The sequence below is a fragment of the Plecotus auritus genome, assembly GCF_963455305.1.
Source record: "Plecotus auritus genome assembly, chromosome: 10".
Taxonomy (NCBI): Eukaryota; Metazoa; Chordata; class Mammalia; order Chiroptera; family Vespertilionidae; genus Plecotus; species Plecotus auritus.
This window is the reverse complement of record NC_137785.1, coordinates 59,253,347-59,281,185: the sequence shown is the minus strand read 5'-3', so window position 1 is coordinate 59,281,185 and position 27,839 is coordinate 59,253,347. Positions and strand designations below refer to the sequence as shown.

At 48.5% G+C, this 27,839-nt stretch overlaps 1 protein-coding gene across 1 annotated transcript; it reads left to right on the top strand.

Annotated features, from left to right (window-relative positions):
* Positions 1-15,932: 15,932 nt before the first annotated feature.
* On the top strand, positions 15,933-26,192 carry CNEP1R1 (CTD nuclear envelope phosphatase 1 regulatory subunit 1). The gene is made up of 6 exons (XM_080643826.1): positions 15,933-16,073; positions 17,370-17,441; positions 20,759-20,832; positions 23,854-23,963; positions 24,079-24,133; positions 24,848-26,192. Exons 1-6 carry the CDS (start codon positions 16,049-16,051, stop codon positions 24,887-24,889), a joined length of 378 nt encoding a protein of 125 aa, XP_080499952.1. The 5' UTR covers positions 15,933-16,048; the 3' UTR covers positions 24,890-26,192.
* Positions 26,193-27,839: the final 1,647 nt, after the last annotated feature.

The window sequence follows — 27,839 nt, the reverse complement described above, 5'->3', positions numbered from 1 at the left end:
CTCCCTCATCATTGATGTTTTTATCTCTCTCTCCCCCTCCCGCTTCCTCTCTGAAATCAATAAAAACATTTTTTTTTAAAAAAAGTCTCGCCCTAGCTGGTTTGGCTCAGTGGATAGAGCGTCAGCCTGCGAACTGAAGGGTCCCAGGTTCGATTCCGGTCAAGGGCATGTACCTTGGTTGCAGGCACATCGCCAGTGGGAGGTGTGCAGGAGGCAGCTGATGGATGTTTCTCTCCCATCGATGTTTCTAACTCTCTATCCCTCTCCCTTCCTCTCTGTAAAAAATCAATAAAATATATATTTTAAAAAAAACAGTTTCTGTGTCCGTTAGCCACCCACACCATGACATCTTCCAGGAGCAAATGACAGGACTCCAAAGAGCCTGCTTCACATCCAGTGGGCGCCCTGATGGCGCTTAGAGACGCCTTTACAAGAAGACGGAGAAAAGATCAGAAAATAACACAGCCAACCGAACTGCATGCTGTTCAAACCGCCCCAGGTTTCGGTACAGGTGTTACTGTCTGCTGATGCAAGAGACGGGGACCCTGAACAGCCGGTGCCCTGTCAGCTTTTGAAAGCAAACATTACAGTCTGTTTCCAAATCATAACATGTGGCAGCTTGGTGTACCGTTTCCATGCAAACCCACACACCCTCGCTCCACCGTCGGCCAGCTTCCTATTAAGCTGATGACAGAGAGGGAAGGGAGAAGAGGGGAGGCGGGGGAGGAGAAAGGGGAGAAAGAGAAATGGGTGGCATGGATGTTGACGGGAACTTTTATGGCTAAAAAAACCTAAAAACACTAAGAAAAAGATAAGCTCTACGTCAGCCATCGCAATCGCCTGGAAAAGGTTTTTGTTTATTTTTTAAAGCAGTCTGGAAGGTTGTTTTGTGTGTGTTTTTTGTTATTAATATGTTTTGTTTTGTTTTATTGATTTCAGAGAGAGGAAGGGAGAGGGAGAGAGCGATAGAAACATCGATGATTAGAGAGACTCATTGATTGGCTGCCTACTGGTAACCGAGCCTGCAGCCCGGACATGTGCCCTGACCAGGAATCAAACCATGACCTCCTGGGTCATAGGTCACCACGCAATCCTTGGGCCACGCCAGCCGGGCACAACGGCCGGGTGTTTAACCCCAGCTCCGTCACTAACGGAGAAGACTGCGCAGGTTACTTAACATGGTTATGCCTCAGTTTCCTCACCTGTAAAATGGGGAGATGAGGACAAGCCACCTCTCTGGGTTGCTAGGAGGACTGGGTGAGTTCATCTGGGTGCCTGACGCGGAGAAGGCCCTCGATGGATGTCAGCAGGGTTTCCCACCTCTGCCTCTGGGTCCCTCTCAGGCCAGGGCCACGGACACCCGTCCTTGGGAGGATGGCCAGCCCTCGGAGTCCCCCGCAGGAAAGGTCACGGAGAAGCTCACCTCCGCGGACCGTCACTCCCGATGCCTCTACTGCCCGGGCTTCCGTGGGAGAGGAAAGCGGTTTTCCATTCTGAATTATTAATCTGATCTGACACCAATCTCATCTTCAATGCAGGCAGGAGAGAGGCCCTGTCAAGGTTCATACACACAAAAATCAATTCCAATGTGGCTCAAGGAAAAGGGCGTTGCCAGACCGCCGCGGTAGCTCCCCGGCAGAACGGGCGCTGCCACCCGGACTTGCGTAGCTTCTAGAACTTACTTGTAACTCCACCGCTGAATGGGGACGGCAGTTGCACGAGGTCACCTTCAAAACTGGTTTGCAGTCCAGCTGGCATGGCTCAGGGGTTGAGCATCCACCTATGAACCAGGAGGTCACGGTTCGATCCCCGGTCAGGGCACAGGCCCAGGTTGCGGGCTCCATCCCCAGTGAGGGGCGTGCAGGAGGCAGCCGATCCAGGATTCTCTCTCATCACTGATGTTTCTGCCTCTCTCTCCTTCCCCCGCCCTCTCTGAATTCAATAAAAATATGTTTAAAAAACAAAATAAGAAAATAAATAGCCATCATGATAAAAAAAACACACAACAGAAAACTGGTTTGCACACTTTGGAATATTACGCGCAGGTCAAAACCACGAGGGTGAATAAGCAAAGGAAGCAAGTTCCAGAACAATGTACCAGTGGGCGCCATTTAAGTTAAACACAAGGTTGGGTGGGGGAAAAGCCTGCTCAGTGGTTAGAGCACCGACCCAGATGTGTACCAAAGGGTTGAGGGTTCGATTCCCGGTCCAGGCACATACCTGGCTTGCAGGTTCTACTCAGTCCCTGTTGGGGCGTGTACGGAAGCAACCAATCCATGTGTCTCTTTCACATCAATGTCTCTCTCTTTCTCTCTCACACCCTCCTTCTCTCCCACTCTCTCTAAAAGTCAATGGGAGCCCTAACCGGTGTGGCTCAGTGGATAGAGCATCGGCCTGCGGACTCAAGGGTCCCAGGTTCGATTCCGGTCAAGGGCATGTACCTTAGCTGCAGGCACATCCCCAGTGGGGGGGTGCAGGAGGCAGCTGATCGATGTTTCTCTCTCATCGATGTTTCTAATTCTCTGTCCCTCTCCCTTCCTCTCTGTAAAAAATCAGTAAGATATATTTTTTTTAAAAGAAGTCAATGGGAAAAAATATCCTCAGGTGAGGATTAACCATAAAACAAAACAAAAACAAGGAAGAGAAGGGGAGAATAGCAGAGTTCTGAAAAGTGATTTCACTTTTTTAAAAAATATTTTTTTTATTGATTTCAGAGAGGAAGGGAGAGGGAGAGAGAGAGAGAGAAAAATCAATGCTTAGAGAGAATCATGGATCGGCTGCCTCCTGCACGCCCCCCGACTAGGGATCAAACCGTGACCGAGCACACACAGGTTGACGCCCAACCACTGAGCCACCCAGGGGGCTAAGTGATTCCACTTTTACTTAGAGACACTTTTACTCTACCCATTCCTCGGGGGAAAAAACACCTTTTTTAAAAATATATATTTTTATTGATTTCAGAGAGGAAGGGAGAGGGTGAGAGAGCTAGAAACATCAGTGATGAAAGAGAATCATGGATCGGCTGCCTCCTGCACGCCCCGCACTGGGGATCGAGCCCGCCACCAGGGCATGTGCCCTTGACTGGAATCGAACCCGGGACCCTTCCGTCTGCAGGCCGACACTCTATCCACTGAGCCACACCAGCTAAGGCAAAAAACACCTTTTTTAAAGCGACATATTTATGCTAGTCTCTGGAGTACTGCTTTGTCTCAGAATAAACTAAATTTGCATTCTGGGTGCGTATGCCCATGTTTAGATGGTAGCCCCGAAAGTGTTGGGAGAAGGGGCAGCCCACGGAGTGGGTTCCCCGGTGGAGCTGACTGCAGAACCCAGAGTCCGGGCCTGGGGGGGGCCGGGTCCCTTCGGTCCCCAGGCTTGTGTTCGTTCCCGGAGCCCAAATGACTTTGGAAATACAAGTTAGAGCAGAGTGGCTTAATACGATCGAGCTGACCCGAGGGACTTCCGGAATAGCAAATATTAATAACGTCAATTTTAGCAAGCGCATAAAGTCTGCACAGTCAGAACACACCTGAATGGCTCCTAAAGCTTTTAGCAGATTGAGCCACAACAATAGACCTTTACCGGAGCACGTCTTGGCCCCCCGTTTAAGTAGCCCTCTTGGGGAGAATAAGAAGTCGGCAGAAAAGGTTTAGATGGCTTACTGCTACCAACCCACACAGACAAAATTACCCTTAAGGAGGAATTACTGCCCATCGCCCGTACAGTGGTTTCCCGGCCCGGCGCACGCAGGGCCGAGGCGAGCTCCGGTCACGCTGGATCTTGAGAGCGCGAACAATGGCTTTCCTCTCTCTTCCTGGAACCCTGTTTTGCGAGGCCTGTTTCTATTTCCGTCCGGCCCCCCGCTCCCCCGCTCCCCTGCTCACCTGCGTGTGCGGAGACGACGCCGAAAGCGCAGCGCGGACACAGGGACAGCCAACCGCACCAGCTCACGCCAGAGAGCGGCTTCGGGCTCAGGAGTCTGGCTGGCCCAACGGAACCAGCCCTGAAAGGAGGGGAAGCAGAGGGCGTTGGGTAATATTCTTGTTTTAAGTGTTTTTTAAATTGATTTTTTTTTTTTTTTTGGAACGAGAGGAAGGAAGAGAGAGAGAGAGAAACAGCGATGTGAGAGTGAAACATCCATCAGCTGCCTCCTGCACGCCCCGCACCAGGAAGCGAGCCTGCAACCTCTCGGTGCACAGGATGGCGCCCTACCCACTGGGCCACACAGGCCATGGGTGGTGTTTGATGCTTATTTATTTATTTTTTTATATATTTTATTGATTTTTTTACAGAGAGGAAGGGACAGGGATAGAGAGTTAGAAACACTGATGAGAGAGAAACATCAATCAGCTGCCTCCTGCACACCTCCTACTGGGATGTGCCCGCAACCAAGGTACATGCCCTTGACCTGGGACCCTTCAGTCTGCAGGCCACCACTCTATCCACTGAGCCAAAACGGCTAGGGCATGATGCTTTTTTGAAAAACCAGTTTTTTTGTCCAGCCATGGTTGAGCATCCACCTATGAACCAGGAGGTCATGGTTCGATTCCCGGTCAGGGCACATGCCCGGGTTGCAGGCTCAGTCCCCAGTGGGGGTTGAGCAGGAGGCAGTGGATCCATGATTCTCTCTCATCATGGATGTTTCTCTCCCTCTTTCCCTCTCCCTTCCTCTGTGAAATCAATAAAAAAAAAAATATTTAAAAAAATAAAAGTCTGTTTTTGGAAACTTCTCTTTGCTGGAGACTGCACGGACATCACCATAAATGTCCGTGACTCCCTGCCACCTTGACCGGATCTGGCAGCAGCTCCACAACGGAGCTCAGGAGAGAAAATTCCTAAGTGATGCGCGTGCATCCATAGGAAGTATGAGACACCTTGGGAAGGCCGCTGTTAGAAATATTGATGTGCCAAGTGCATTTGGCTCGCGCAGACCACCCTCCTCATTGAAGGGCCGTGTGCTTACTGGGTGCCCGGGACCTAGACCTCGAACGGAAACAAAGGCACCGAGTCCTTGGCCTGCAGGAACGAGGGGCCCAGCACCCAGCTGCTCTGCACCTGGGCCGAGAGGGTTAAAGAGCATCAGAAAGCGCCCCCTTCCCCGGAGAGAGCACAGATGCTGCGCCAGCCTCTGCCGCGCTCCTGGCCAGTCTGCGGGCGCGGGAAGGAGCGGGCAGATGGCGGGAGGCAGGCGAGTCAAAAGGAAGTTGCATGTGCCCTGCTCGGCTTCCTAGCAACTGGGCCTGCCGATGCCAAGAAAGCCAGCCGCTCCGAGGAGAAACGCCGCAGGGGACCTGGAGCCCGGCGGCCAGCGGGGGAGGGGAGGCCTCCAGACACTCCCCTGGCAGAGTGGGCAGAGCCTTCGGACCCCCACACTGCCCGCCTCGCCGGGACCTCCGTCTCCGCCGCAGCGCCGCCGGGCTCCAGCCCACCTGGCCACGCTCATGGCAACCACCTGGCCGCTCGGAATGCCTTTCAAGACCACCTTGCCAACGCCAGAGCCTCAGACAGCAGTCTGGCCCAGCCATCCCGGGGTAAGTTCCCGCTTCTCCATGGCAGCGGCGGCTCCGTGCACCCCCCATGCACCTGGGCCAGCTGGACAGCAGCCCAAGCTGAGAAAGGCGAGCGCACAGCCCAGCGAGGGTCCCAGAGGCCCGAGAAACGCCCGCCCAGAGCCCTCGTGGGCTCCTGTTCCCTTCCTTAAAAACAGCCCCTGCGGCCCAGCCGGCGTGGCTCAGTTGGCTGAGAGTCACCCCATGAACCAGGAGGTCTCCGGTTTGATTCCCAGTCAGGGCACGTGCCCAGGTGGTGGGCTCCATCCCTGTCCCCAGCAGGGGGCATGCAAGAGGCAGCTGATCCATGATGCTTCTCTCTCATCCATGTTTCTCTCTCTCTCTCCAATCAATAAAAACGTATTTTTAAAATAAATACATATATGCAGCGGTACATCATACACCAAGATCACACATCTGTAATCTGAAGAAAAAACACCCCAGGGGAAACCAAGATGGCGGCATAGATAAACACCTAAACTGCTGCCTCGCACAACAATTTCAAAACTACCACTAAAAGACAAAACGGACATCACCCAGAACCACAGGAAGGCTGGCTGAGTGGAAATTCTACAACTAGAAGGAAAGAGAAAAGCACACTGAGACTCAGAGGAGCTGCAGGAGGCAGAGGTACAGAGATGCGCGCGGAGAGGACTGGCAACTGAGTATGCGGCTGGCTTTCTCAAGCAGGAGGGAGACAAAAGCTCCTGACTGCGCTGAACTCCAGTTCCGGGCGAGACTCTGGGGACCCAGACTCATACGGGGAGAAACTAGACTATCAGGAAAGAGAAAAGCACACTGAGACTCAGAGGAACTGCGGAAGGCAGAGGTACCGAGGTGCGCACGCGGAGAAGGCGGGCAACTGAGTACGCGGCTGGCTTTCTAAAGCGGGAGGGAGACAAAAGCTCCCGAATGCTCTGAACTCCAATTCCAGGCAAGACTCTAGGGACCCAGACTCATTCGGGGAGAAACTGGACTGTCTGGCAGCGGGCAGAACTCGAGGGTGGCTTTCTCTCAGAGGTGCTCGCAGGGCTGACGGGAAGCCAATACTGTCTGCTCCACCCTGAGACTCCGCCCCATCCAAGCTGAGCACAGAGGCTTTTACAAGTCTTGTCTCATAAGGGTGTCTCCAGCACAGAAGTTCTCCCAGTGTAGACACAGCTGATCCTCACAGCCAATTGGCCTGGAGGTCAATTCCTCCCAGTGATACCAACAACAATCAAGGCTTAACTACAACAAGACTGTGCACACAGCCCACAAAAGGGTGCACCAAGAGTGTCCACCTCAGGTAACTGGGGAGGCTGAGCCACTGGGCCCTATAGGACACCTAGCACACAAAGCCACTCTACCAACTCAGGGAAGCAGCCAAAATGCGGAGACAAAGAAACAGATCACAAATGAAAGAAATGGAGGAAAGCAAATGACTGGATATAGAGTTCAAAACCACGTTTATAAGGTTTTTCAAGAATTTTCTAGAAAAGGCCAATAAATTTAGCGAGACTCTTGAGGATATGAAAAAGGACCAACTAGAAATTAAGCATACACTGACTGAAATAAAAAATAATATACAGAGATCCAACATCAGACAAGAGGATCGCAAGAATCAAGTCAAAGATTTGAAATACAAAGAAGCAAAAAAATACCCAACCAGAAAAGCAAAAAGAAAAAAGAATCCAAAAATATGAAGATAGTGTAAGGAGCCTCTGGGACAACTTCAAGCATACCAACATCTGAATTATGGGGGTGCCAGAAGAAGAGAGAGAGCAAGATACTGAAAACCTATTTGAAGAAATAATGACAGAAAACTTGCCCCATAAAGAAAGAAATAGACTTACAAGTCCAGGAAGCGCAGAGAACCCCAAACAAAAGGAATCCAAAGAGGACCACACCAAGACACATCATAATTAAAATGCCAAGAGCAAAAGACAAAGGGAGAATATTAAAAGCAGCAAGAGAAAAACAGTTAGTTACCTACAAGGGAGCACCCATACGATTGTCAGCTGATTTCTCAACAGAAACTATGCAGGCCAGACGGGAGTGGCAAGAAATATTCAAAGTGATGAATAGCAAGAACCTACAACCAAGATTACTCTACCCAGCAAAGCTATCATTCAGAATTGAAGGTCAGATAAAGAGCTTCACAGATAAGAAAAAGCTAAAGGAGTTCATCACCACCAAACCAGAATTACATGAAATGCTGAAAGGTACTCTTTAAGAAGAGGAAGAAGAAGAAAAAGGAAAGATAAAAATTATGAACAACAAATACATATCTATCAACAAGTGAATCTAAAAATCAAGTGAATAAAAAATCTGATGAACAGAATAAACTGGTGAATATAATAGAATCAGGGGCATAAAAAGGGAGTGGACTGACAATTCTAGGGGGGAAAGGGTATGGGGGGTGCGGGAAGAGACTGGACAGAAATCATACACCTATGGATGAGGACAGTGAGGGGGTGGGGGGAGGGCAGAGGGTGGGGTGGGAACCGGGTGGAGGGGAGCTATGGGGGGAAAAAGAAGAACAATTGTAATAATCTGAACAATAAAGATTTATTAAAGAAAAAGAAGAAAACACATCCCAGCCTCATCCCTGCTTCGTTTTCTTCCTTCTTGAACATCAATAGGTGTCGAGTGTTTCCAGTCCTGGTGCTGCTCAGAATTCGCCAGGTTCTGCTGTCTCTACGCACAGAAAACCGCTCGCACCGCCACAAAGAGCCCTCGCACTCTCCCCAGGATTTCAAATTAAATGTACATGTCACTCCCGAAGCCTCCAGGAACGCTGGGACGATTATTTTTAACTTTTTACTGTTGTATCTCAATTACCTCCACTTATGAGGCAGCCGATCTATTAAGTTCTCAGGATAGGACCCAGTGGGGATCAATTTTAAAATTAAAAAGATTTTTAAGAGTCTACTCTTCGAAGTTCCATCATAATTTCAAATTTCACTGAAAACAATTTGAATTTTAACACTCCTCTGGAGAAATTTCCAGAGAGCCTCCAGAAATAGGGAGAGAGCGGTGACGTGGTGCTGTCCCAGGGACACAAACCAAGCCAGGCCTGAGGCTCTTGCCACGACGCTCCATAGAGCCGGGGTCCATACACCGCTAAACAGGGCTCTATGGGGTTCAGCAAACACACCACGTGACCTGAACACGTTACACACACACACACACACACACACACACACCCCACAAATGCTTATAGCAGCTTTACTCATTATCACCAAAAACTGGGGCGCCCTTCACCAGTGAACAGATAAACAGATTGAAGTACATCCATACAACGGATATTATTATTTTTTAAAGATCTCTGGTTTCTTGTTTTTAATATTTGTATTGATTTCAGAGGAGAAAGGAGGGGGAGAGGGAGATAGAAGCATCCATGATGAGAGAGAATCATGGATCGGCTGCCTCCTGCACGCCCCACACTGGGGATCGAGTCTGCTAACCTGGGCCTGTGCCCTGACCGGGAATCGAACCGTGACCTCCTGGTTCATAGGACGACACTCAACCACTGAGCCTCACCGGCTGGGCCCTTTCTATTCTTCCTATAAAAATCAGTGGAAAAAATATCCTCAGATGATGATTACCAAAAAGAAAAAAAAAAAAGAAAGTGGGGACCAGGACTTGGCCCTAAGGCTGGGGTTCTGGGACCCCTGCTCCAAAGCCTCAGGAGGCCGCAAGGGCTAACTTTCCAAAGCCTGCAAGAGGAGGGCCAGGGCGTGGTGAGGTGCTCCGAGCCACAGGGCGGACGGCCAGGCCACGGCTTTGCCCGCATCTGGCCCAGAGTCATTGCCAAAGTCCTGACCAGGACGTAAAAGGTTCCGGATGCCCACCCTTCCTTCCACCCAGTGTACCCCCCAACATGACTAACCTAATTCCCTCCTCCCCCTAGTCTCCAAGCCCCTCCCTCCATGGCAACCAACAAGCCCCCGAGTTGTTCGCACCCCCAGCGCCTCACCCCTGCTGCTCCCTGTGTCCTGAACACACGTGTTCCCCTCCATATCCACACGGCCGGCTCCCTCCCTTCCATCCAGGACTCTGTCCCAGTGTCAGGTTCTCAGCAGGGCCCCCTGTTTCCCACCAGCTGTGCTCCCTGCCCTCTGACCCGGCTTTCATTTTCTCCATGTCACTCATCACCATCTGATATACCACACACCAGGGCACACATATGCATGCACACACCCAGGCATGCACACACGCACACAGGCACGCACACACACACAGAGGCACGCACACACACAGAGGCATGCACACACCCCCAGAGGCATGCGCGCACACCCCCAGAGGCATGCACACACACAGAGGCATGCACGCACCCAGGCATGCATACACACAGAAGCATGCACACACATACACACACAGAGAGAGGCATGCACACACACACAGAGGCATGTACACACACACAGAGGCATGCGCACACACACACAGAGGCATGCACACACACCCCCAGAGGCATGCACACACACAGAGGCATGCACACACACAGAGGCATGCACACACCCCCAGAGGCACGCACACACACACAGAGGCATGCACACACACAGAGGCATGCACACACCCCCAGAGGCATGCACACACACACAGAGGCATGCACACACCCAGGTATGCATACACACAGAAGCATGCACACGCACACGCACACACACACACACACAGAGGCATGCACGCACACACATTTTTAAAATAAACCTTCCTATCTAGAGCAGTTTTAAATTTTCAGAAAAACCATAAAGATGGTACAAATGTAAGAGAGTTCCCACATAGCCTATTTCCCTATTATTACCACCTTACATTAACGTGTACTGAGACACTATTCCTGACTTTATTCCATTGCCTCCGTTTTTACCTGATGTCTTGCTCCTGGCCCAGGACGCACGTCCTTCAGCCTTCGCGGCCCAGGATGCACGTCCTTCAGCCGTCGCGTCTTCTTAGGCTCCTCTGGGCCGCGGCAGTGTCTGGGCCGCGCCTCCCCTTGGTGGCCTTGGCCGTGCTGAGGAGCGCTGCTCACCTACCATTTGTGCATTACCTCGTCCCAGGTAGGAAGGCGGGCTCCCAGAAGACAGGGACCTTTGCCGGGCGCCCCCGGTTTCCCCAGCAACTGAAAGGGTGCTTGCCACATCGTAGGTGTTCAACGAACAGCTGCAGAAAGAGTGAATTTGCTAAAGTGACTAATTCTTTTCACCGTAAGGTTTCACAGAGCCCGGCCCTTCCCATTGTGTACATAACGTGGGAAGGCTGGAGTAATGGCCAAATGTGGGGCCTCAATCAATATTAGAGGGGGTGCTGAATGGAGAAGCAAGCGTTTTTCCAAGGGACGGGGCTGCAGGCCTCAGAGAGCACCCACCTGCACCGCGTGAGGACACCTGGGGCGAGAGGGGCCCTGAGTGGCGGCTGGAGCCCCCCAAGTTCATTCCGAGGCAACACGTGCAGCCCATCTGCCCACTGACCAGCTGGGGAAACTGAGGCTTTAAGGAGCTGGAAACCGAGTCTGAGTTGCTGGGCCCTTCTCAGGCTCCCTGAGCTCCCACCCATGAGGGGTCAGGGACACAGGGACTGCAGTGAGGCCAGGCCCGGCCCGCCCGGCCTCGGGAGGACGCTTACCTGGCCGCGTGTGGTTCCAGCTGCGCGCGCCCCTTCCCTGCAACCCCTCCACTCTCACCTGGCCCGCACGCCTGCGGCCCCGCCCCAATAGGCCTCGCCCGGAGGCCACGCCCACACGACGCCCCGCCCCAAGAGGCCTCGCCCGGAGGCCACGCCCACACGACGCCCCGCCCTCAAGAGGCCTCGTCCAGAGGCCCCGCCCCAAGAGGCCGCCCCACCAGACGCACCGCACCACCGGCGGCCCGCAGCGCCCCCTGTCGGCGGACAGGCGCAGGCCCGCGCACCTCTCTGCTCACTGCTCAGTTCCTTTTCTTGTTCCTTTTCACTTTCCCTGTCCTTCCCAGTCACTCCTCTCCCGCCCCCTCTCTCTTTTCCTTTGTCCTTCATGTTTTCAATCAGACACTCATTCTTTCATTCATTCTTCCATGCAACAAATATTCGGTGTCAGAAACCTCTCAGACGCGGGGGGTGAGGCAAGGGCACCATTTCTGTGCCCAGCAGCTGAAGTTCTAGCAGAGGAACTTTTTTTTTTTTTTTACACCCCCGCGCACAGTTGCAATCCATGTTAGATCGCTTCCCAGGATATACATGGAGAAACACACACACACATGTGACACTGAAACGCGAGTTTCACTAAACGATGCCTACCGGTAGGCTGTCGGCTCCTCCAAAGCCCACGGGCAGCCTTGGCCCAGCAAAGCTCGCTGGCCAGGGCACCGCCTGGTCAGCATGAGGAGGGGCAGGCAGGAAGGGAGACCTGCAGGCACATGGAATCCCTCCCACAGGCGTGGCTTTCTTGTTTTGCACAGATTTGTGTTAAGAGTGGCGCTGCTTTGGACACCGGCAAGCTGGACCCCAGTTGACTTGCAAGGGGGAGTTTGCATGGAAAAGGGAAAGTTTCTGCTCTGGCTGGTTTGGCTGAGTGGATAGAGCGTCGACCTGAGGACTGAAGGGTCCTGGGTTCGATTCAGGTCAAGGGCATGTGCCTGGGTTATGGGCTCGATCCCAAGTAGGGGGCGTGCAGGAGGCAGCCCACCCATGATTCTCTCATCATTGATGTTTCCCTCTCTCTCTCTCTCCCTTTCCCTTCCTCTCTGGAATCAATAAAAATATATTTTAAAAAAAAGAAAAGGGAAGGTTTCGAACAGAAATGCTCCTTGTACTTCAGCGGTCAGCACTGGCCTTGCCAATGAGGGTAGGTGGTAAACATGTCTACAAATTATATGAACTAAATCCGCTCCTTCTGGCTTTTGATGAGAATATATTTGAAGTATGTAATAAGATAAAAGGCTTTTTTATTTTTCAAAACATATTGGGAAAGATGCATTTAACTACCAACGTGACAATTTCCCCAATTGTTTCTGAGCATATTGGGTTAAAGAAATCTTCCCTTAGTGAAGGAGGACAGGTAAAATTAGTTCTCATTTGATAAGTCTTCATAAAGCCTTTTTGATATATTTGTCAGAAACTGCGAAGGTGAGAAGGTCTCAGGACCGAGTAAGAATCCTTTTACAAAAGAGGACATTTCCACAGTTCGGAGTAGGACCTAAAGAGACCAATATTTTTTAAAATATATTCTTATTGATTTCAGAGAGGAAGGGAGAGGGAGAGATAGAAACATCAGTGATGAGAGAGAATCATTGATTTGCTGCCTCCTGCACGCCCCCTACTGGGGATCAAGCCTGCAACCTGGGCATGTGCCCTTGGTCAGAATCGAACCTGGGACCCTTCAGTCTACAGGCCAACGCTCTATCCACTGAGCCAAACCGGCCAGGGCAAGAGACCAATATTTTTAATGAGAAGTCAGTATACACATTTTTAAACTTAAAAGAAAAATTTAATATATTTCTTCTTTATTTTTTACTATATATATATATATATATATATATATATATATATATATATATATATATATTTATGGTAGAGAGAGATAGAAACAATGATGAGAGAGAACCATGAATTGGCTGCCTCCTGCATGCCCCACACGGGATCGAGCTCACAACCCAGGCATGTGCCCTGACTGGGAATCAAACCACGACCTCCTGGTTTATAGGTCAACGTTCTACCACTGAGCCACGCCGGCCGGATAATTTTTTAAACATTTTAAAATCTTGGTAAGATACACATCGCATGATATTAACCACCTTAGCCATTTGTAGGTGCACGGTTCACCGGCATTGAGCACATTCACACTGTCCTGCCACCCCCACCCCCACCCACCTCCAGGACTCTTCGCTTTGCAAAACCGAAACTCTGTCCGGGTTACACAACGACTCCCCAGCCCCCGCCCCGGCCCGGACAACCCCTGTTCCACTTTCCGTTTCCAGGAGCCTTAGCTGGTGGAAGCGGAATCCTACCGTGATTTTCCCCGTATGGTTGGCTTATTTCATTGAGCGCAATGTCCTCAAGGTCCATCCATGTTGCAGATGTGTCAGAATTTCCTTCCTTTCTAAGGTGAGTCATACCCCACGGTGGGTATTCACAGACATCACACTTGGTTTACCCATCAGCGGCATCTAGATCGCTCCCAGCGCTCGGCTGTGGTGGGCAATGCTGCAGTGAACATGGATGTGTAACTCTATGTTCCAGGGCCTGATTTTGATTCTTGTGGGTGTAGATCCGGAAGTGGAATTGCCGGATCGTCTGAGAGCTCCACAGTGTTTGATTTCTTGAGGAACTGTGATGCTGTCTCCCACAGCAGCCGCGCCATTCCCCGAGCAAGGCATGAACGCTGCACTTTCTCTACAGCCTTATCTAAGCACCTGGGTTTTGTCCTTTAGTCTGTTGAGATAATATAGTCATTAATCCATTTGTTTGATACCAAGCCAACTTTGCATCCCGTCCTGTGACAGATTTTTCGCTGGCCCCTCTCTAAGCACTGCTGGGTGCCCAGTGGAAACGTGAGGAATAAGACTTGGAGATGGAGGAGTGGAACCCTGAGCGAGAAGGCAGGGCGATATGCTACTTGGGGCTTAAATCCAGGCTATGACAGTCATTGCAAGATCTGGGCAAACTCATTTTTACTTTTCTCAGTTGTACAACGAGCCTACTAATAACTAGCTTGGTGACTTTCAAACTTTGAAACTGTGGGGGTTTTTTATTTTTTATTGGAACCCTCAGTTAAGTATATGCTTTATTTTAGGATCTGAACCCAGCAGGCATGCACACACAACCAAAAGAAAAGATCCTGAAACAATGGGTATGCTGACTTTCCACGAGGCTGAGAGTTTTTATTTTACTTTAGTTCATTACAAAACAAATAACAGTTATGGCTCATGAGATGGATTTCATGACCCTCTCAAAGGTTTTGACCCAGAGTTTAAAAAATACCTCCTCGGAGGGTCCAATGGGGTGATGGATGTAAAGGGTTTGGTCCAGAGGGAGGCACCCCCAATGGAAACTCCCCAAAGTGCTGCGTGGAACCTTCTGGATCTCATCTTTGCAGGGCTGGTTTCTTCTCATCCATTGGGATTCTCTCTTTTTTTTTTAAAAAGAAAATATATTTTATTGATTTTTTACAGAGAGGAAGGGAGAGAGATAGAAACATCGATGGGAGAGAAACATCCATCAGCTGCCTCCTGCACACCTCCCACTGGGGATGTGCCCACAACCAAGGTACATGCCCTTGACCAGAATCGAACCTGGGACCCTTCAGTCCGCAGGCCGACGCTCTATCCACTGAGCCAAACCTGTCAGGGCCCTTTGGGATTCTCAACTCAAATATCCCACTCCCCTGAGCACTGGCTCCGGCTCCCCTCCTTTATCTCAGTGTGTCCTATTACCCTTCCCTCCCCTGTAGAACTACTACCTTTATCTGAAACTACGGTAATTACCTGGTTGCGTGTTTATGGCCTGGTGTAACCCTCCCACTTCGAGGACAGGGGTCTTGTCTGTCTCGCTCATATCCCTGATCCAGTGCCTGGCAGCATCATGGAGTCAGTAGTTCTAGAATGAATGAATGACCACGAGGAAATTAACAGGAAAGCATTTAAAATATATATATATTGATTTCAAGGGGAAGGGAGAAGGAAAGAGATAGAAATATCAATGATGAGAGAGAATCATTGATCGGTGGCCTCCTGCACGCCCCACATTGGGGATCGAGCCTGCAACCCGGGCATGTGCCCTGACTGAGAATGAACGGAGACCTCCTGGTTCATAGGTCACCACTCAAACTTGGAGCCACACCCCATTGGGCCACACCCGACAGGCAAACAGGAGAACATTTGAATCAAATATAAATGTAGTCGATGTCGTACAGATTTTTTTTTTTTAGAGTTTTAGGTATTGGGGTGCTTTGCTTGTCTCCTTTATGATTTATGAAAGTGGTCGTGAGAAAAAAGTAATCAAGGGAGAAATGTTTGCTTAAGGAGTTGTATATCTAGGAAAGAGGTACTATACCCCTTATTTGGGGTTCTAGATAGTTCTGTACATATTTCCCCACGCGCCCAAAATTTCTGATGCCCTTGTCAACGACCGGAACACTGCCTGGAAGGTAGTGGGCGCTCAATAAATGTTTCAGGAATTAAAGAATCAAGCTGGAAACTAGAAAGCAAGAACCTATGAACCGGCTGGGCCAGACTGCAGTTCCGCCCCGGGGCAAGAGGCGGCGCTAGCGTCACACCAACCCGGACGCCGGCAGTTCTTGGCCCCTCCGGCTGACCGTCCAACCCAGGGCCCTGAGGCCAGGGCGGAAGTTAGCCAATAGGAAGCCGTCTTAGTTGTGAGGTGAGACAGAGGCGCCCTATGAACGCAGCGGGTCTAGGTAAGGGGCGGAGCGACGAGGAGGGGCCGAGAGGAGCGGTTAGAGGTGGGAGTCGCTGTTGCGGGCCGGGCGGGGCCGCGGAGCTGCGATGCGGGCGGGAGCGCGTCCGTGACCGGAGCTGCCGGCCGACATGAACTCGCTGGAGCAGGCGGAAGGTATGGGCCGCCCGGACGCGTCCCGGGCTCGCCCCGGAAGCCTGCGGGGCTCCGGAGGGGCTGTAGCCGCGGGGACCCCGCCCCGGGGAGAGGAGACCGCGTTGGGTGGACGGACGCGGCCGGGAGCTCAAGGGGCGCGAGGGCCCGGCCTGGGGGCCGAGGGGCTGCGGGACCCGGCCGGACGCGGGTTGCGCGCGCGCGGCCGCTGGGGGGCGTTGCGGCCGCTGCCCCAGTGCCCGGTTTGAACCCAAGCTCCTCTTCGGGGCTGTTTTTAATTCATTAGTGAACGTTTGCACTTCCGTTTGCAAGTCCACTCGCTTTATCCTGATAACCCCGGGAGTTGTACCCCTCAGCCCTGGATTTCGAAAACTCCGCAGGTTGGATCCCTCATTCCTTTATCTGCATTTTACTCTGAAAACCCCGTGAGTTGGATCCCTCATTCCTTTATCTGCATTTTATACTGAAAACCCCGTGAGTTGGACCCCTCATTCCTGCCGTGGTTTCTGGTAACTGCCAGGGTAAGAGGTTGCCTCTCGGTTTCCTTTTTAAAGTTTAAAAAGCGCGATCGTGAAAGTGACACCTCCCCCCACCTCCCACCTCGCTCATTCGCGGGGGCACCTTGGACGCCCCTGACTTGAGAAGGCGTCCGGGCGTCGGTGGAGCCGGGGTCACCTCTCCCCGCATTCGGAGGGAGGGGAGGGGGCTGTCTTCGCGCTCGGTGATTTCTGACGCCCTTGACGACGACCAGAGCGCTGCCTGGGAGGTAGCGGGCGCCCAATAGAGACCGAGCCCCGTTAGCAGGTTCCAAGGCGCAAAGCGTAGCCATTGGCTAGAGCCGCTAGACCTAAGGGCGAGCTAAGGGGATCGGGTGCCTGCGTCCCAATAGACATGGAGGACCTGGGAGTGAGGTGATGAGGTCCTTCTGTCTGATAGGAAGTTCTTGGTTCCAGCAGAATGAGAACTCCACCTGGCTTTGATCCTTTTATTTGCAACCCCCACATTTCTAGCTTCTGGCTCTGGCTTGAGGCTGCTGCTGCTGCTGCTGCTGCTTTTCCACATACCACATACTTCTCAAAGTGAACCAGCCAGTTTCCTTATGTGTGAAATTGGAACTGAAGAAACGTAATGTGTTTGCCAAGGGCTTAAAGCTGTGGTGGTAAAGGACGCAGGCAGGGCAGCCATACCTGGGAGTTGATGTGCAGGAGGTGACGCAGCTAGAGCACCCAGCGTGTCATCTCCTACCTAGACTCACACGGTAGGAGTAGCTAACGAGGAGACTGACATCTTTCTGCCTAGATCTCAAGGCTTTCGAGAGGAGACTCACCGAATATATTCATTGTTTGCAACCTGCCACTGGACGCTGGAGAAGTAAGTGCCCGGATGTTTTTGTTTTTTAAAGGGGACATAAACTGAACAGTTGATACTTTTCTCCCTGCCTAGCAATGATTTACTTTTATGTAAAACTTGAATAACAAACACTGGCTCTACTAAGCCATAGATGTTTCCTTTTGTTTCCACAGTTTCTAAATGTATTTAGCATCGTAAACAATGCATTGTAAAGAAACTTTTAAGAAAGGGAACTGGCCACCGTGCAGAACAATCTTTTTTTTTTTAACATTTAAAAATATGTATTTTTTATTGATTTCAGAAAAGAGAGGAGAGGGAGAGAGGGATGAGAGAGAATCATTGGTTGGCTGCCTCCTGCATGCCCCCTATTGGGGATTGAGCCTGAAAGTGGGGCATGTGCCTTGACCCAGAATTGAACCGTGAGCTTTTGGTTGATAGGTCAACACTCAATTAAGCCGCATCACCCAGGCTGAAGAACAATCCTTGTGGTTGAATTTTCATTTTCCCATTAAAATAGACATACTTTTATTTTTTTATTTAAACAAATATTACAAATTTGATAGACAATACATACGACAAAATTTTCAGTAGCCTATTTAGCAGTTTTACAATTTACCTGCAAATGATTGGAATAAAGTTTTGTTAAGGAAAAGAATATTTATCATATATAGAGTGGGGCAAAAGTAGGTTTACAGTTGTGAGTGCAAAACAGTTTATTCTTGTATTATTATTTCACTAGAGGCCCGGTGCACAAAATTCATGCACTGCGCCCTCTCACAGTCCGGGACCCCTTGGGGGATGTCTGCCTGCCGGTTTTCTTCTACTTTTAAGATGTCCTCTGCCTTTGTCTTTTTGTAGTTTCCCTCTGATGCACCCAGGTATTAATTTTCTTTCTCCTCAAAGTCCTTACAGTCCGGGATCCCTCTTGCAGTCTGGGACCCCTCGCTCCTTACTGCCTACCGGCCCGCTGCTCCTTACCACTCGGCTCGCTGCTCCTTAGCGCTGCCATGGAGGCGGGAGAGGCTCCCGCCACTGCCGCTGCACTCGCCAGCTGTGAGCCCAGCTTCTGGCTGAGTGGCGCTCCCCCTGTGGGAGCGCACTGACCACCAGGGGCAGCTCCTGCATTGATCGTCTGCCCCCTGGCGGTCAGTGCGCATCATAGCGACCAGTTGTTCTGGTGGTTCTGGTCATTCGGCCATAACGGTCGCTTAGGCTTTTATTATATAGACTAGAGGCCCAGTGCACGAAATTCATGCATGGGTAGGGTCCCTAGCGGCTACCGGCTGCCATCTGGGGCGCCTCCCTTCCTCTGGCCACCTGCTGCCACTGCTGCCACCAGCCCCGCCCCCTGGTTGAACTCCCGGTCGAGGGGACAATTTGCATATTAGGCTTTTATTATATACGATTATTTTCTGTATGAACAACTGTAAACCTACTTTTGCCCCTCTGTATTTGCAAAGGTTACGAAATTCGTTGATTTTAACAGTGATTATGCTGCTTTAGAGCCTAACCTAGAAAAAAAATTCACATTATTACTGTCTACTCACAAATATCATGAATGTTACAAAATATGATTAGAAAGACTTGAGGTTATGCCCAGTAGAAACATAAGCACATACAGGCAAAGGTACAAATGATGACATCAGCAAACAGAACGCTTTGCTGACTTACGTTGGGACCAGTCTTACTTTCTTGGAGGTTTATTGTTGAAACTAATTCCTGCCAAGAAAGAAGCACAGTGCCGAAACCGGTTTGGCTCAGTGGATAGAGCGTCGGCCTGCGGACTGAAAGGTCCCGGGTTCGATTCCGGTCGGGGGCATGTGCCTTGGTTGCGGGCACATCCCCAGTAGGGGGTGTGCAGGAGGCAGCTGGTCGATGTTTCTCTCTCATCGATGTTTCTAGCTCTCTATCCCTCTCCTCTCTCTTCCTCTCTGTAAAAAATTAATAAAATATATTTAAAAAAAAAGAGAGAAAGAAGCACAGCACACGTCAGGGACATACTGCACTGAGTGTCAGTAGTGGGGCCAAAACAGCGCTAGTGGGGATACGGGTCTCTCCGGTCAAGATTTCTGGGTAGTTTTTATTACATCTGTCGGCAGGGTTTTAATGCTGTGCCGTGAGAATTCTCATTGATCAGAATTCACAAGCAGTGATTTTTCCAGGTTCTCTGGTTTACCTAGAATTACCTCCAAAACCTTGTTTCACTGCTACTTGAGAATCTTCTAAAAGATTTGTGATGCTGCCCGCGCTTATAAAATGCGACACAGTGACCACGCTTTCCCTCTCCTGGTTGTGGTCTCCACGCTGGCCTGTAAGTGGCAGCTGGTTAATGTGTGTGTGAGAGTAGGTGTATGAGGGCCCCTAATGTGGGTTTGCTTTTGCTTAGTGACAATGAAACTGTACCGGAGTATATTTCTTACTGGAAATATAGATTATAGGAAATTGATTTTAATCTGCCCTGAGCTGAGAACTAATTTCGAGATTTTGATTGTTACTAAATACTTAAAATGAGATTGTTTTTCTGTAATTTGCCTCTTCTTAAAATAAATTGCCCGGACTTCTAGACAATTAGGGGTTTAATATATTCCTATTGCTCTCTGAAGCTTGAGCTCTACATTTTAAGACTGTGTATCCCCGCTGGAAGACAGGAGCTGTATTGATCAGAATATTAACAAGGCCTTGTTGCCTTTTCATGATTTTCTAGTAATGCCACTTACTAACTTTTACTTATGATTTCTTTAGAACTGTTAGAAATAATCCTAGCTAAGTGGGGAGAGAGAAACCTTAGCTAAGATTTACTATCAGTAATTTCTACCCCTTTGAGTCCCTTAAAGAAAATCCGATCCTGATTGGCGTGCTCCACACACACACAGTCACACTGACCTTTGTGTAATTAAACAGCAGTGTCTGCAAGACAAACCCTTCAGTCGGAATTCACAGTGCATTCATAAAGGAGGCTTTGTTTGGTTGCTTGCAGTGGAAAATGAGAGGGTTTTTGTTTTGCTTTTTATTTGAATTTGCAAAATCAGTACAAAACACATTGCAAGTTATATAACGTAGAATCTTAAAGTTTTACCATGCTGGTTGTATTGCTTTAATTTCATTAGCTTTCATACGTCTGACTAAAGTAATGAGGGGAACAGTATTGTCCTCAGTAACCCAGGTCACAGGTTTAGAATTCCTCAAGGTTCGTGGCAAGTCCCCTGATTCCACCGTCAAGTGCGTTTTCCGTTTCCTGAAGTGCGCTGCCTTTGGCTGTCGTTGATCAGTAGCTGGTGGCAGCAGTGTCACCTGCTAAGAGCTCATTCCTTACTAATTTTGTGTTTATCTCTCATCAGTGCTTCTTATAGTGGTATCTGTCTGTACAGCTACTGGTGCCTGGAACTGGTTAATAGATCCCGAGACACAAAAGGTAGACGTTTTGATTTAAAATCTTTAATACATTAAATGCGATACTGGCTATAACAGTGCTTTGTTCATTGGAGAGTGTTAGATGCTGCTGCTTGTTACTACTAACAGTGGTATTAATCATCATATTAAAAACATGCCTTACAGTAATGTGCTTCATAAAACCTTCGGCTGGCTGTTGTGAATTAAGTATCTTTACGGGGGAAAAGGCCTAAGAATTATTATAACTCCACTTTGATTACTCCTCACTCATTCCTGAACTTGTGTGCAGCTTTCCGCGTCTCATCTGTCCCTCTTTTTACGTCCCAGTGTAAACATGGTCTTTGTTCTGCTTCAGTTAGCGTCCGCAGGGGCAGCTTTCAAGAATTATAAAACAACATTTTCTCCTATCAGCTCCCTTTGTTTATAGCTTTCCTCATCCCTTAAAGCATTGAGCCGGCTCTGTAGGAAGCATGTGATAAAATAGCACAATCTAAATGTAATAAACAGTCAAGACTAGAAATTAATTCGGCTTGGAGGACAAAACCAGGAATGACCCCAGGTCACTGACCGTGTGGCCATGTGCACCAGCAAGTTTCCCGAATTGAGTTACAGATTAGCCTCTGAGGCACCTAATCATTCAAGTCCCAGCCAGTTCCTCGGTTTTCATTGTCTGTGAAGAGGATATACGTATACGTTTCTTAGCTAGCAGAGCTTTCATTTCCTTGGCGTTCATCTCCAAAAAAATTTCCTGCCTGGAGTTTAATATAGGGAACACTGAGAGAGCTCCCATCGGGCACTGCGGGGGCACCCCCATACCACTGCAGTACGGGTTCAGAATGGGGTTTCTCGAAGCGTCCTTGATGAAAGCTGGTAGCATGCCTCTCAAATTCTGCCTCTTTCTACTAATCGGGGTCTTAATTTCAAGCCCGGGCTTTTTTCTTGGAGAAGCAGTAGTCTCCAATTTATCAGTGAAGTTGTCTCCCCCCCCCCCCCCCCCCCGGGCAGCTTTATTTATGTAATAATGTAAATTTATTTAAAATGTATGTAAAAATGTTATTTATGTAAAAATGTGTAGTTTTCACAAATCTTAATCCCACTTCCCCCGTATAAGCTGGGACTAGGGAGCCCATGTCAGGAGCTGTATTTATGGCCTTGTATGGGGGAGAAAAGCCAGGTCGGAAGGCTGTCAGCAGGCTGCATGGCGGCTCAGGCGGCCAGGGTTTCTTAGTGTGAAGTCTCCTGCCTGGCTCCACTGGGTGGGATGTCATAAGCAGGGGAGGTCGGTGATGGAATTTTATGTTAATAGAGGGGTTTTGTGGCAGAGCGGAAACTCTCCTGTGTGTTCATTTATAAAAACCCGATCGTAAGGTTGGTACTCATCTTTAGGGGAAGAGTGAAGGAAGCTGCAAGAAGATTGAAAAAGGTCTGTCCTGGGAAATGAAGCTGACTTCTAATTGGGAAAAATACAAGCTGATTTTCAGCTCGTTGAGATCTTAATAAAACACAGAATTAAATGTAATTTGAAATAGGCCCAAAACTCTGTAGTTAATATGATTTTCTAAATTAGGTGAGAATGTGAGGATTAGCCTAAGGGTTGGCTCTGTATATTTTAGTATTTAATAAGCTCCAACCTGACAAGCCTTTTCACTAGCAATTGTGTCTGTAGCCGGAGATGCAGACTCAAAGCCAGTGGCTAGCTGGAGGGACACGGGAGAGGGACCTGGCAAACGGGGAAATGCGGGCCCCCCGATCTGAAGGAACACGCTGCTTGGCAGCAGTTGGCTGTGGCCACAGAGGAGAGCCTGGCACCGGCTGATCACATGAAAATTAAAGCCTAAACTGCCTGTGCTGACAGGGCGCGGGCACATGGAACACAGCTGGCCCGTGGGAATTACACTGTCCTCAGGTTTTAAGAAGACAGGCCTCTGGATCAGGAGTCTTTCTTCAGGAGCTCATCCTTCCTGAGCGTCTGTCTTCCTCCTGATGTTCCCAGCCCCTCCTTCCTTCGTTTGACAAGTTATTTAACCAGGACCACGCTAGGCCGCCTGCCAGGTGCCTTTCATCAGTTCAGTCTTTGTCCTGAAACAGGTATGCACCTCGCGGCGTGCCAGGGGGTGCAGAGGCCCTCAGTTTGATTCCGTCGCTCCCCCTTACTTCCTAGTCCATTTTCCAGACCACATATTTGTCTTCGCTCCTCCCATCTACGTTTCCTGTCCCCCAGGAGTCTGGTGTCAGTGCCCACTTGTTTTCCGAAATGTGGCTCCTGGACACCTGTCCCTCTACATCAGGGGTCCTCAAACTTTTTAAACAGGGGGCCAGTTCACTGTCCCTCAGACCGCTGGAGGGCCGGACTATAGTTTAAAAAACAAACTATGATCAAATTCCTATGCGCACTGCGGGCCCGGGACGCGTCGGCTGCTAAGCAGGACAGGCAGCGGCACCCGGCGGGCCGGATAAATGTCCTCGGCGGGCCGCATGTGGCCCGCGGGCCGTAGTTGCATCTGTGCCGTGTGGCAGGAAGCGATGCCACGGGACCAGGCTACCCATGGCACAGTTTGCCCAAGTCCTAAGGAGGCGTTTAGCAGAAGGTAATAGATCACATCTGATTGTGTTTTCATCGAGATCAGATCCTCTTCTCTCCACAAGACTCGGGGAGCGTGTGCCGTTTCAGGTGCGCAGGGCCGTGTCCCTCTCGGAGCCTTAGAGTGAGCTTTCTAATGGGCCTCTCCCTGGGGGGCTCAGTCCATGTTTGTGGTAGGCTGGCTTTTTATCACAGGAATGAGTTTGTGGTGGTTCAGGTATTTGGAATGAATGGAGGGAATAGTCCTATATTGTCTTGCCACATTGAAGATATAAACGTATATTATGTGTTTTCATTTTTATAGCATAGCAATACAGAGAACTGGCAGTATTGGAAGTCTTCAAATGCCCGTATTTCAGATGATTAAAATGTTACATACATGTATGCATGAGTGGAGAGGTAGGAAGGAATCTGTGTTGTTTGAGATTTTAACATTTTTCTCTTGCACACTCTTCGTTCCAGGTGTCCTTCCTCACGTCCTTATGGAATCACCCGTTTTTCACCATTAGCTGCATCACGCTCATAGGCCTGTTCTTTGCTGGAATACACAAGAGAGTGGTGGCTCCCTCCATGTATCCTTTGCGCGGCTGAGTTCGCTCGGAACGAAGCTGAGGTGCCTTCTTGGCGAGGGAGGCATGGTAAAGCCTATTGTAAATGATGGCTCTTCCCTTAACCACACTTTTCCAGTATAGCTGCGCGATGTCGAACTATATTAGCAGAGTACAACATGTCTTGTGATGACGTAAGTGTTTTCTTCATTTGAAAATTACAGATGTGTGAAAGGACGATGTTTTTGCTTAAGTGAAACAAGCATTTTATTAACAGTAATTGTCTCCATGGAATTAATAGTGGGAATATTCCTTATCGCATTGATTCTAAGACTTTGTAAATATTTTAACATCTCTGAAATTGAGATGTATTTAATAAATCAGTGGTGTCTTACAATTAAATTGGTAGAGTTGACAGTTTAATTTTTCTTAATGATGCATCTCTTCTCTTATTCCAGCCGTTGGTTAACATTTTAGTTTGAGGAAATTAAAGTTTACTGTTGGGAAAATAAAAGTTCAGTTCAACTTTGAAAAAAATTAATAACAAGTAAAATTTACTGCTGGAAAAAGAGAAATGCTTTTGTCAGATACATCATGTTATTCGTATTTTATACACTGGTAAAGCACATAAATTCAATTACACTAATTTTATCCAGTTGATTGGCTGATTTTCAAGTAACCAGGGGACAGGGAATACATCAAATAAAGATTGTACGTGTGTTTTAAAATAATAAAGACTGGAAGAAAGCTCCACGTAGAGAAAACTTTGAAAAATAATTTCATTGCTTCATCTTGACTAAATACAGAGCGGTGCCCTAGTACCCTTCCAGTGCCCTTTGAGGTTTACGGCTAAATGGCGGTGTTTCTAACAGAACTGTGTATTTAAAAACTTACCTTTTATTTCACAGACGGGAAAACTGATTCTGAAACCAAGGCCTCACGTGCAGTGACAGCCGGCAGTCCGTGGCGGGACCGAAAGCAGCCTTTCTTCGGAGAGGCGGCCCAGCAGCAGCCAGCCGCGTTCCCTGTGCGGTGGGATGTGGACGGTCAGGGCGACAGCCGACAAGCCGTGTGCAATATTTACCCAGATAGCTTGGCGGCGGCGGCTCCCAGGATCAGCGCTGGTACCGAGGGCTGTCTGCGTGTCAGTGTTAGTGTCACTTTAGTACTTCACATCCTGCCACGATGGTTGCAGGTGAAGTATGTGTGTATGTTACTAAGTTAAACTTAGAAACAGAACCTCATCCAGTTTTTATAATGTGTTTTTGCGAACTACTGTAAATAGCAAATCAATGCCAATGTCAAAGAGGACAGCGTCATGTGGACTTGTTCTCCTGCACCGGAGTTACAGGAACGTCAGCGTGCCGTCTCCGCGGCTCTTTAAAACCTCCTGCTACGTGTAGCTGTGCCTTTCCTCTGACGCCTCTCTCTCCATCAGAATGCAGGAAACCGCCGTTGGGCTTGGACGGAGGAAAACTCACCTTCATTATGTTGTAAGGAATCAAAAATGTTTTGAGAAACAGTTTTTGTTAAACCAGAGAGTGAACTTCAGCCACGATGGGGGAGATACTTTCCTAGTCATTGTTTTCATTTAATGCTAAATTTACTTTATATTTTAAAAACAATTTTCAGAACACTCCAGAGGCTTCTGAAAATACCGGTTTAGTTGTAAATGATGTATTGTCTGGGAATTGGATGGTTGTTGTTTTAGATAATTGGTTTTATGCTGTGGTCAGCGTGCCGTGGCACTAGTATTGCACAGTGTCCTTGATCATCCACTCCGTCACCAGGAGAACCGGGGGCGGTGCCACAACCGAGAGTACAATTCTCACTGTTCAGAGAGTGTTATCGACATACTGTGTATGCATATTAGCCACATGGACTATATAACTTAGAATTAAAGTATTGGGATTGCTGTAAATATTTTAAAGAACTGGAGGTGCCTTTTACCTGTTTATTAGAAGATTTTGAGAAGGTTTAAATTATTTCAAGAGCAGTCTTTTAAATTTCATTTGACATAAAGCTGAAAATTCAGTAACAGGACAAGAACTTTTTAACCAGGCTACCATTTCATGGAAACGTGTTCATCCTGGCTTTCACGTGCATCAGGTTTTATTCTTTGAACTGTAGCAATAAAACCCTCTGCTCCTAAGAAGTCTTAAGAGGGTATTCTCTGTGTTCTGCGTTGTTTTATTTTCTGTAAATTTTGTAGGTAAATATGTGCATAAAATAAATACTTTATATATAATTGGTGATTGGGCTTTTTCCTTGGTTTATAGGAACTCAACACAGGCGAGTTCCAAATGAGATATTTCACTTTAATTCTGTCAATAGAGCAAATTTCCAGTAGCACTTGTACATACCCAGTTTATTCGGCTATAACTTTGTCTCCCTCATTGTCTAATAACATTTGGCTCTTAATCAGGAAATGCAGGTTTTCTCAAACTTGCATTTCCAGCTTCCTCCAAGAGGATAAATTGGACATAGATAATAGTGTGGTAAAGACCTGGGGAGGGAGTGGGAGTAGGAAGGTGGGGGTCTGTGGTGGGGGGAAAGGGGATATCTGTAGTACTTACAACAATAACGATTAAAAAGAGGAACTTGTTAGGTCCTTAGATCTTTCTGGAGATATCAGCTACTTTGCGTATTTTATTTTATTTTATTTTAAATATATTTTATTGATATTTTACAGAGAGGAAGAGAGAGGGATAGAGAGCTAGAAACATTGATCAGCTGCCTCCTGCACAACTCCCACTGGGGATGTACCCGCAACCAAGGTACATGCCCTTGACCGGAATCGAACCCGGGACCCTTCAGTCCACAGGCCGACGCTCTATCCACTGAGCCAAACCAGTTTCGGCAACTTTGAGTATTTTAATTAAAGCTGTGCACCTTCTCCCCTAGGAAGATACGCTGTGTACATGCACATACTTGGCATGCATTTGGAGAGATTTCCCAGATTTCCTGGTGCCAGCCTCCTTGGAGTCCATTTGCTCCAAGAAAGAAACTTTTGTAAAAGGTTTTTTATGCCTTTACTTCGAGCAGAACAATTCATTTTCCAACAACCCTTTGCTCTGGTTGAAATAGGCCCAAGGGTTGTTGCCAAGTTAGTTTCTCCTCACCACTGCCCTCACCCTCATACCTGCTTCCCCACTACCAGGGAGTTATTCGTTGAGGCTGCTCCTCTGGTTTTATAGGCGGGGCGGACAGTCTGGGGTTTTCAAAGTGGCTTTAGATCCCAATGACTTAGTGAAGACAGGCAGCACCAGAACCCAAGTCCCTGGACTCAGATCGAAAGGATGTGAGTGTGTGTGCGTGTGCATTGGACTTAATTCATGACCTATTACAATGTTAGGGTTAGGAACACAGCCATGACCTATTATAATGTTAGGGTTAGGAACACAGCCTACGCCAGGCTGGATTTGAATCTCACATCTGCTACTTGCAACTTCCCTTTCCTCATTTATCCTCGGTAGATACAATACAGGGTCGAGCAAAAGTAGGTTTATAGTTGTGAGCATGCAAAACATTTATTCTTGTATTATTATTATTGTATTATTGGCCATACAGATGACTGTAAACTGCTTTTGCCCAACTCTGTATAGGGTTGGTCAATCTTCCAGGTTTATATAGAGTATTAAACATGTTAGTTCATCTAAAGCACTCTGGCTACAAAGTCACTGCTTAGTAAATCTGTTAAATCCTAAAAGTTAAAAAAAAAAAAAAAAAAAGATCTCACTGTTACCACCTTACCCAATGTCAACATCTCAGGTGAAATAACCATGAGGGAATTCAGTCTGTATTTTGAACTAAGCAAACTTCTGAATAGTGGATTACATGCCAAGAGAAAGGATATTTGGCCTTAACGTAGTGCTTATTCTGTGCCAGTCAGTCTCTGTT

Bases quoted from the DNA above. Each gene is read 5' to 3' on its own strand.
- CNEP1R1 (XM_080643826.1), top strand. From the start codon at position 16,049: ATGAACTCGCTGGAGCAGGCGGAAG. The intron at 20,833-23,853 runs GTAGACGTTTTG...TCTTCGTTCCAG, and splicing joins TAGATCCCGAGACACAAAAG to GTGTCCTTCCTCACGTCCTT. The intron at 24,134-24,847 runs GTAAGTGTTTTC...TTTATTTCACAG, and splicing joins ACAACATGTCTTGTGATGAC to ACGGGAAAACTGATTCTGAA.